We start from the raw sequence: 10071 nt of genomic DNA on the forward strand, positions 1-10071 counted from the left end.
GATGAAAATAGAGAGATTTACTCAGGCATCGCTCTACCTCATAGCATAGCATCCCTAGCCACTTCATAGACCACAGTGGATCCCACCATTTGAGGGAAAGGGATGCTGCTGATGCAAAAGTAATCAAGATTCAAATAAGTTATTATAGAAAAAAAGTCAGACAATTGTTGTCACAGTGTATAGCCAAATACAATTCGTAGTGAGCGACATTTTCAGATAGCCTAGAGTAGCCTAGGCAAGATTTTTATTCAACATGAACAGTGAGGCAATTTCGAGGTAAGAAGTGCTTCTACTAAGCTTTATGGAATCGTTTTAAGGTCATACCAAGAATCATTTAGCTATTTGATTTGGATTTTTAAGAACCCTTGAAGTCTATTTTTTTTTATTTAAAACAATTATTATTATTATTTGATAATTAGCGCATACAAACACATTGAAAAACAGATTCACTACATGGAACAACAGATAGTCCCCCCAAAAAATCTAAAGGAAGTTTGTTCTGAAGTGTCTGTCGGCAATTGCAATAGAACTGTGACCATGATCACAATAACTAAATATGGCCATTGATAATTGCATAATAACACATGGCTACAACAATAATAAACTCAAGTTATAGGCTATTTATTAAATCCGTTTGCCAGCTCCAAGTAGGCTACAGAAGTGGCACAAATTGATTTGCAATGACTCCAGTGATATCGTCATTTCAACATGTAAAAATGCATATAAATCAATAGGCTAATTGATGGCCAACAGATGCAAAAATATCATTCTCAACATTTACTGTCAGTATATCAGTTGAAATTGACCACTGAAGTGCACGCGCGTCGTGTTGCCAAACTATTTGTTTCGTTGTGCGCATGTGCAACATATGAGTCGCAGTACAGAGAAGAATGAACTTTATTAGCTAGCTGGCACTCCAGTCTGGCAGGTCGGTTGTATCAATATTTGACATCACATGAGAAACAAACAACATCAGGTGACAGCTGAGACAATGGACCTTGAGTTTTAATCCTGCTATTCTAGCTAGCTACTCAGAGCGTTTGTCCCATTGAACATTAGCAAGCGGACGAACGTTAGCAAGCGGACTAACGTTAGCTTGCCAGCCCACCCCAAAAGAAACATGCCCCCATTAAAATTCTGCGCGAATCTTTCGTGGTTGTTTACGGATCTGCCAGAGTTTACCCAGAGAATCTATGCTGCTGCATCGGCTGGGTTTCAGGCTGTGGAGGCGGCATGGCTGTATGACTCTGACTTACAGGAGCTCCAGAGAGTCAAGAATGCTACTGGGGTTGATGTGGTGCTGATTAACACCCCCCTTGGTAAGACAGAGAAGGGTTACTGGTGTAGCCAGCTAGCTATTAGCATGTGTTGACAGCAGCCCAGGCTACTGTATTAGCTATATACATGACACAATAAATACATTTTTTGACATTTGGAAGGAAACTCAACCAAACGTTACCTATAGGTAAAAAATATGCCTCCTACCGATCCACAAGAATGTGCCACTATTTATTCTGAACAGTGACTTGACAACTGTGTTTTGTAGGAGATGCTAAGGCAGGTGATCTTGGTCTGGGTGCTGTTCCTGGCAGAGAGGAGGACTTCAGAAAGGGTCTGGATCTGGCCATGCAGTACGCCAAGGCTCTGGACTGCAGGAGGTGAGCGACACACACATTGATTGAGAGCACAGCTCATCTGAAGCCCACTACACTGCATCAGGAGACGGAAACAGCTTCACTGTACACCAGGGCTATTCAACGGGTGCCCCGTGGGCCAGATCTGGCCAGTTTATCAACTGTAGAATGGCACTTTGCTCAATTCTGAAAAATAAAAATCAGCAAAAAAATGCAGAAATGTGATGTAGTTTAGTGCCAATGGGAGCACTCGTTCAAGATTCTCCAACGGGAGAATCTGTTTTCCTGTAGTCCTGCCCATTAAGTGCTGTTACTCAATGTCACCCAACATAGCAGTTATAGCCAATCAGAGCTGCTAACAGGGGTACAGGGTCTGCTTGCCCGCCTATCTGCACGTTCACTGCAGATGAGATCACTACACTACCTGATACAGAGTGTGCTTTGCTCTTTGCTCAGTTATGGCTATGAAACTTTATCTGATCAACATCTAGCCTGCAACATCACTTGCTTCGTAGTCTGCTGAGCATCATCTACTTTTGCATAATTATGTTCGGTGGCTAAGCAAGGGTAATTAATGCTCTCAAGAGGGCAGCCAGTATGTGAGCTTAGGGTGGAAATGGTTGCTTTTCTCTGCGATTTCCGCCATAAGAAAGCCAACCGGTACAGTGCCTACAGAAAGTAATCACACCCCTTTTTCCACATTTTGTTCTTACTCTCAAAATGTTTAAATTAGCATTTTTGTCACTGGCCTACACATAATACCCCATAATGTCAGTGGAATATTTTTTTAGACATGTTTACATTCTGGGGGACAATAAAAGGACACTCTAAAATATGCAATTTTGTCCAACCGGCCTCACAACCATAGACCACGTGTAACCACGCCAGCCTTGGACCTTTGGGATCGTCTGAAACCAGCTACCAGGACAGCTAATGGACCTAAGGAGTATTTTTGTCTGTAATAAAGCCCTTTTGTGGGGAAAATCATATTTTGATTGACTGGGCCTGGCTCCCCAGTGGGTCAAACTGTCTCCCAAGTGCAGCCCACTCATGGCTGCACCCCTGCCCAGTCATGTGAAATCCATAGGGCCAAATAAATGTATTTAAATTGACTGTTTTCCTTTACTGAGTTAGTTCATAGCAAGTCAGACATTTTTGCATGTTGAGATTTATATTTTTGTTAAGTGGGCCGACTATTAGGGGATCCTGCCATAAAGTAAAGTGTGTTGGTATTTATAACCTTTTCATAAATTAAATGTTTCCTCAGGATCCACTTGATGGCTGGGAGGGTACCTGTGGGGGCGGACCGAGCTACCATTGCCGTGGAAATGGAGGACACCTTTGTACAAAACCTAAAACATGCTGCCGATGTCCTCTCAAATGTGAATCTCCATTAAAGGGGCTTTTTAGTCCAGGACTAAGTTTAATATGTGTCTGGCCCATAGTGTTTGTCATAAGGAGTCCTGTTTTGTGTTGTGCTTTTTTCTCTCAGGAGGGCATCACTGGCCTGATTGAGCCCATCAACACACGGATAACAGATCCCAGATATTTCCTGGACAGTCCACATCAGGGTAACGGCTAGTGATGCTTTTCCATGGCAAGTTAGCCTGGGAATGAAAACGTATTGAAACGTAGCATCATTACCAGGCTTTAGACGTTGCCCTATAAAGACAAGCAATCAAAATGAAGACTTACAGTATTTAAATGTGTATTTGTGAACCAATGTCAACATTCACTGCACAAGTGGAATTGTATTACTTATACTGTTTAACCTATTTGAATAATCTTTCACCCTAGCGGCTGCAATCCTGCAGAAAGTTGGCCACCCAAATATTAAACTACAGATGGTAAGTAGTACATTCGTCAGTTAATCTTGATGAAGAACAATGCCATTAATAGGGCTAGTTAATATTTTATTACCTAGTCTACTTCCATCAGATCCTAGCTTGGCCAGTGGTCCAAGATCTCTTTGTGTAAACATCATTGCTCATTGTTTGGTGTAACAAGGAGTCGGCATGATGGTTAAACAGATCTTTCTCTCTGTTTGGAACTAATGGTTTAGATACACACCGAGCAATTATTGAGTCAAACTTTTAGGCAGTGGCTGAGCCAGACAAACATACAGCCAGAAGACAGAACAACAAAACATCTTGTTTGTTTGTGTCCCAATAGACATAGTATTTTGTTCTAGGAAGCGACTTGCCTGTTGCAAAAAGTGTCTGTCTCTTGGGAGAACCTATCCTAGTTTGTATTCAGTAACCTGCGAATTCCCTCAGCTTTAAGGCAGTTTGTAATAGGGAGAGGTTCTTCAAATCCCTGTCAATTCTACTGCTTAAATCTTACTGACAGAAGCCATCTTGTGTCCCTCTGTGTGCTGCAGGATGTCTTCCACTGGCAGATAATGGACAACAACTTGACACAGAACATACACAAATATTTCCCTCTCATCGGTAAGTGGTGTTGTTTGTGATACTAATGCAGATAGCAAGTTACACAGGAAACAAACATATTAGTCCATACCATCAGCAGCAAATTGGGCACATCAGATGGTGTCCAAGCATCCATGTCCACATGATTGACCTATGATGGTTGTAGAAAATGTTATTACTTTAATGGTGATGAAATATCCATTTTCATTCTCTTTTACAGGTCACATCCAGATAGCCCAGGTGCCCGGCAGGAACGAGCCGGACAGTGCAGGAGAACTTAACTTCCCATATCTCTTCAGTCTACTGGAGGAGATGGGTTACCAGGGATACATCGGCTGTGAATACAAACCACTAGGTGGGATCCATCCCAAATTGCACACTATTCTTGACCTGGGCCCTAGTCAAAAGTAGTGCACAATGTATGAAATATGATACCATTTGGGACTCTGAACTACCTTTAGGTTGCGTTTACACAGGCAGCCCAATTCTGATACTTTATCCAATCAGATCCTTTTCCCGAGCTGACTTGATTTGTCAAAATACCAATTAGTGAAAAAAAGGGCTGGCTGTTTAAATACAGCCTAAGTTGCCCTGGGACTACAGTTCAATTCACTGTTTCAACATTATAAATTCAAGTGAGGCAAGAACCAGTTTAATATTCATGATAATGGCATTGTGTGTTAACAGTTGATACTTATTTCAGGCTCTACAAATGAAGGTCTTGGTTGGGTGAAAGATTACTTGAAGCGCAACAGGTGATGGCTGAGAGGACCATGCATGCAAACGTTTGCCAGTACCAGCCTTTCCATAGATGCAACAGTCATCGCTGATGAGTCTTATTTCAACTCAGATAAACAGTTCATTATTGTGAAATGGGATTATTAAACAGCAGGCTAAACACTTGATTGACATAGCTCTTATTGATGTGGTGAGAAGCAGTATGATTAGATCATTTATTTGCAATTGTCTTTTTGTACAATAAAGTCCTGTGTTGTACCCACACTCTCCACTCTACTCCCAGTCCCAATGCTGCACAACACCCACTAGTACCATACATCTGTCAAGTTCGTTAACACACTTGAATACACCATAAGGTTTATTGTAGCATGTCATATGTACAAGTTTCAGAATGCCTATACTGTTGACATGCATTATTCAATATCCAGTGTTCTTACCTTCAAAACAAAGACACATTGCCTTGCTCAGAAATCCATTATAAATATCCAAATCCTTCATTACTTTTTAATAAGGAACTTCATACAATATTTGGTTTCCTTCATTTTAAATGTGTGCAAACTTAAGTCTTATGGTATTGTAATGACATTGTAATAACACACCAGTTTAGCAATGTTGTACACAAGCTGGATCCTATGCGTAAAAATACCAGCTATACACTCAACCCTGTCAGAATGTAGCTAGTAGGTAGTCCAATTGCAATTTCCATAGATTCAACTTGCAATAATAACAATAATAATAACACTTCCCTGATCGCATCATTAAGAAATAAAACAAACTAAGGCACTTCAGGATGAAGATATGGCAGTTGGTCAGTAGGTTTGACACTGATAGGACACAATGGGAAGAATTTAGAAAAACAATTACCCAATATTGCTGAAACGGCAGCAATCTTTCCCCTCTGCATAATACTTGAGACAATTGCTGTGGTGATCTTGAGAATCTATTCCTAGACTTTGGCAAGGCACAGTATCCAAGAGGGAAACACCTTATTTCCTTCATTCATATGATTTGAACACCTACAATTATAAATGGTTTACAAGTTGGAGAATAAGGTCTAATTTACCAACACTTGGTTGCACAATACAGACTTGTTTACAGTCCAATTCACAGGTTGGGGAATGAGATCCACTTCAGCTAGGATTTCTAATGTACATGTATGGTGGATGATCTCTAATCTGAAGTAGAGAGGCATCAGCCAAACGACAAGCTGAATGGGAATGTAGCCTAGCGGTTAAGAGCATTGGCCAGTAACTGAACGGTCACTAGTTCGAATCCCCGAGCCTACTTGGTGACAAAATCTGCTGATGTGCCTTTGAGCAAGGCATTTAGCCCTAAAAATGCTCTGGATAAAAGCCTGCTAAATTACATAAATGTTGTGCCATAGTACATACAGTACTATGATATTAGATCATACTAGCCTGAAAGTCTCACCCCCTTTCCATTCTACCATACCACCACTAACCTCTAAATCAATGAGTAATAGGCTCATGTTGCCATTGAAAATTGGGGCAAATTGCATAATCTCTGGTGCACTGTTCAGTGCAAAAAGCATGTCTTCTTCAGTTCAATTCTGTCATTATGAAGTAGTGACAGCTAAATAGCATTGTTACAGTAAGTGCCCTCTGTCTGTAAGGATCAATGTCCACTGCAGGAGGCAACCCTACCTGCATGTACATAATTATCTCAAATACCTTGACATCGGTACCCCTATATATAGCCCCTCTAATTATTTGTTTTTCATCTCTCTTACTTTAAAAAAAAAAGTATTTAACCGCCGATAGCTGACACCCGCATAGCTGATGTTTTAGCGGCGTCAGAAGTGTAACTGCGTACGTTGGAGCTGTCAAAATCGGTGAGCAGCTGTTCTTGATCATTGTCACGAATCCACACCCGTCGCACTCATGTTAGAAGTTCAGAACGAGAAAGTGTAGGCTACATACTAATTCACCTAAATAATGAGTATTCTTATCACATATTTTACGTCTCACATTCTTATGTTCAAACTTGTAAACAAGGCTCTATGGAATTTCACAATGCAATGTCAAGCAGCCAATGGCAAAGTCCACTTTAGGTACAGTGTCTTTGGAAAGTATTCAGACCCTTTTACTTTTTCAACATTTTGTTACATTACAGCCTTATTCTAAAATGGATCATATTTTTAAAATCCTTCTAAATCTACACAAAATACCCCATGAAAAAACGAAATCAAGCTCAAAAAATAAAAAACCTTACTTACATAAGTATTCAGACCCTATGCTATCGCCCTATGGTCATCCTTGATGTTTCTACAACTTGACTGGAGTCCACTTGTGGTAAATTCAATTGATTGGACATGATTTGGAAAGCCACACACCTGTCTATATAAGGACCCACAGTTGACAGGGCACGTCAGAGCAAAAACCAAGCCATGAGGTCCAAGGAATTGTCCATAGAGCTCTGAGACAGGATTGTGTCTAGGCACAGATCTGGGGAAGGGTACCAAAACATTTATGCAGCTTTGAAGGTCCCCAAGAACACAGTGGCCTCAATCAATCTTAAATGGAATTAGTTTGAACCAGCAAGACTCTTCCAAGAGCTGCCCCCCCCCCGGCCAAACTGAGCAACCGGGGGAGAAGGTCAGGGAGGTCAGGGAGGTGACCAAGAACCCGATGGTCACTGACAGAGCTCTAGAGTTCCTCTGTGGAGATGGGAGAACCTTCCAGAAGGACAACCATATCTGCAGCACTCCACCAATCAGGCCTTTATGGTAGAGTGGCTAGACGGAAGCCACTTCTCAGTAAAAGGCACTTGGAGTTTGCCAAAATGATTCTCTGAAAAAGATTCTCTGATCTGATGAAACCAAGATTGAACTCTTTGGCTTGAATGCCAAGCGCCACATCTGGAGGAAACCTGCCACCATCCCTACGGTGAAGCATGGTGGTGGCAGCATCATGCTGTGGGGATGTTTTTCAGCGGCAAGGACTGGGAGACTAGTCAGAATCGAGGCAAAGATGAACGGCTCAAAGTACAGATTCTTGATGAAAAGCGCTCTGGAGCAGGTTAGGACCTCAGACTGGGGCGAAGGTTCACCTTCCAACAGGAAAACAACCCTAAGCACACAGCAAAGACAATGCAGGAGTGGCTTCAAGACAAGTCTCAATGTCCTTGAGTGGCCCAGCCAGAGCCCGGACTAGAACCCGATCGAACATCTCTGGAGAGATCCGAACCTGACAGACCTTGAGAGGATCTGCAGAGAATGGGAGGAACTCCCCAAATACAGGTGTGCCAAGCTTGTAGCGAAGACTCGGTGCTGTAACCGCTGCCAGTACTCACTCCTCAAAGTAATGAGTAAAGGGTCTGAATACTTACGGAAATGTGATATTTCAGTTTGACATTTGTTAATAAATTAGCAAACATTTCTACAAACTTGTTTTTGCTTTGTCATTATGGGGTATTGTGTGTAGATTGGTGAGGGGAAGAAAAAAAATTGAATACATTTTAGAGTAAGGTTGTAACATTTGAAAATGTGGAAAAAGTCAAGGGGTCTGAATACTTCCTGAATGCACTGTATAATGCCAGGAGCCACATGTGGATTTGACAGCCCTAACGCCGTTTCACCCCCGACACCACCAAAACAACAGCTATGTGGATGTCAGCTAAAGGGGATCATGTGCTTTAAAGCTAGTTCGTTGCTGCATCAATTTCTGGACATCTAAATTAATGATGTATTCCCATTGATTCTTAAAGAATATGACTTAGTTCAACTGCGGTACCCTATCAGAACAAATATAATCTTATTTTACTCCAATGCTTGTAAACAATGTAAATGTAAACAAACACTGTACACCCTCAAACTATAATTTTGATACCAATTTTTCCAGGAACATCCCTCAGCTTATTACCAAAAAAGAGGCCGGGTGACACAGGCCGGTAAGGTCGTATCTTTAAAGGGATGGTGCAAGATTTTTGCAATGTCAGATGCCATTTCTATGTCTCTGCGTGCAGTTTGAAGGAAGTTGAAGGTAGTTTTTGCGAGCCTAACTAGCGTTAGCGCAATGACTGGAAGTCTACAGGTACAGCTTCATTGCCAAAATCTCGCACTATCCCTTTAACAATAGTGTGCATCTTTTCTCCCAGTGGTAGAATGAGTAAAACACTGATAAAATGCACAGGAAGCTTTGACATGTGAACTCTTTGATTCGCTGATTTAGCACTTTTCAACAATAACATCCTTTTTTGTGTCCCACATGCCAAGACGGCTTATAAATGAAGCCGCCTGTCTGGAACTACACCTCCCAGCAGCCTGTTTCTCTGTGGCCCACCTGGCCCTGATTGGCCCTCTAGGCCTACAGCAGGCCTGTCCACAAGTTGTAGCAGGCTGTGTTGATCAGACTCCAGGTGATGGTGCATGGACACCAGCTGGGGCGAGGGGCTGTTCCTAGGCTGCGGTTGGGATGGCAATGGTTCCCTAAATTCAACATTGAGGCTCTGGAGGGAGGGGGAGGAGGGGGCAAAATAAAGTTCAATTGAAAACAATGTCATCTCACCTTATAGCTTATAAGGAATTCATATAGTGCAGCTATAAAGAGCATAACAAGGGGAAGACATCACAATGACTCACCGTTTTTCCTGCCTGATTTTCAAGGAAGACCAGAACAAAGCAGTCAGTGAATTTCTGGTTCAGGACAGCCTGAGAGAAGGGAACGGCAGAACTGTTCATTTCAAGCTATAATGACTTACAATTCCATCCCTCCCTATTCCCCACAGTATATTTCCACCCCCCCTATTCCCCACAGTATAACTTTGAACAAAAATAGGTGACTGACTACAGTTAATGGGATCTTGTGTTTGAACTATTTATAGTCTTTTGCTCTCTGGGACAAAAAAAAGGAATAGTGTGTGACTGATGTTTGCTAGGGAGGGAAGGGCAGGTTGAGTTTACGTCACCATGTACAGTACTAGGGTAGAACATCTTCAGAAGAGAAGTAGTGAGGGGGATGTTCTTTTGATCTCAAGTCTCCCAATTACCAAACTAAGTAGTGACTAACCTCTTGACACCGACAATTATTCCCCATAAGACTCCCATAATCTCCCTTGAGAGCCGCATTTCACATTTTTATACAACGCTTAAACCCTTCTTCCAAACTGCAGAGGTCTCTCAATTTTAGATTTTTTAATATACACGTTTTTTCCTTCTTCACATTCAAATGGTTCTTGCTTTCCCCTGTCACAAATAAAAGTTAGAAGCCTGAAAGAAACGTTAGAAAAGTTCAAGGGTACTTGCGGCATTT

General features: G+C 41.8%; 1 protein-coding gene across 1 annotated transcript; it reads left to right on the plus strand.

Annotated features, from left to right (window-relative positions):
• Nucleotides 1-866: 866 nt before the first annotated feature.
• Nucleotides 867-5065, plus strand: hyi (hydroxypyruvate isomerase). Its single transcript, XM_046302204.1, has 8 exons — nt 867-1319; nt 1547-1658; nt 2902-3016; nt 3127-3205; nt 3432-3481; nt 4015-4084; nt 4284-4418; nt 4767-5065. Exons 1-8 carry the CDS (start codon nt 1121-1123, stop codon nt 4820-4822), a joined length of 816 nt encoding a protein of 271 aa, XP_046158160.1. The 5' UTR covers nt 867-1120; the 3' UTR covers nt 4823-5065.
• The last annotated feature ends 5006 nt before the right edge of the window (nt 5066-10071 follow it).

The sequence above is a fragment of the Oncorhynchus gorbuscha genome, linkage group LG15 (assembly GCF_021184085.1).
Source record: "Oncorhynchus gorbuscha isolate QuinsamMale2020 ecotype Even-year linkage group LG15, OgorEven_v1.0, whole genome shotgun sequence".
Lineage (NCBI taxonomy): Eukaryota > Metazoa > Chordata > Actinopteri > Salmoniformes > Salmonidae > Oncorhynchus > Oncorhynchus gorbuscha.

Bases quoted from the DNA above. Each gene is read 5' to 3' on its own strand.
- hyi (XM_046302204.1), top strand. From the start codon at position 1,121: ATGCCCCCATTAAAATTCTGCGCGAATCTTTCGTGGTTGTTTACGGAT. The intron at 1,320-1,546 runs GTAAGACAGAGA...TGTGTTTTGTAG, and splicing joins GCTGATTAACACCCCCCTTG to GAGATGCTAAGGCAGGTGAT. The intron at 3,017-3,126 runs GTGAATCTCCAT...TTTTTCTCTCAG, and splicing joins CTGCCGATGTCCTCTCAAAT to GAGGGCATCACTGGCCTGAT.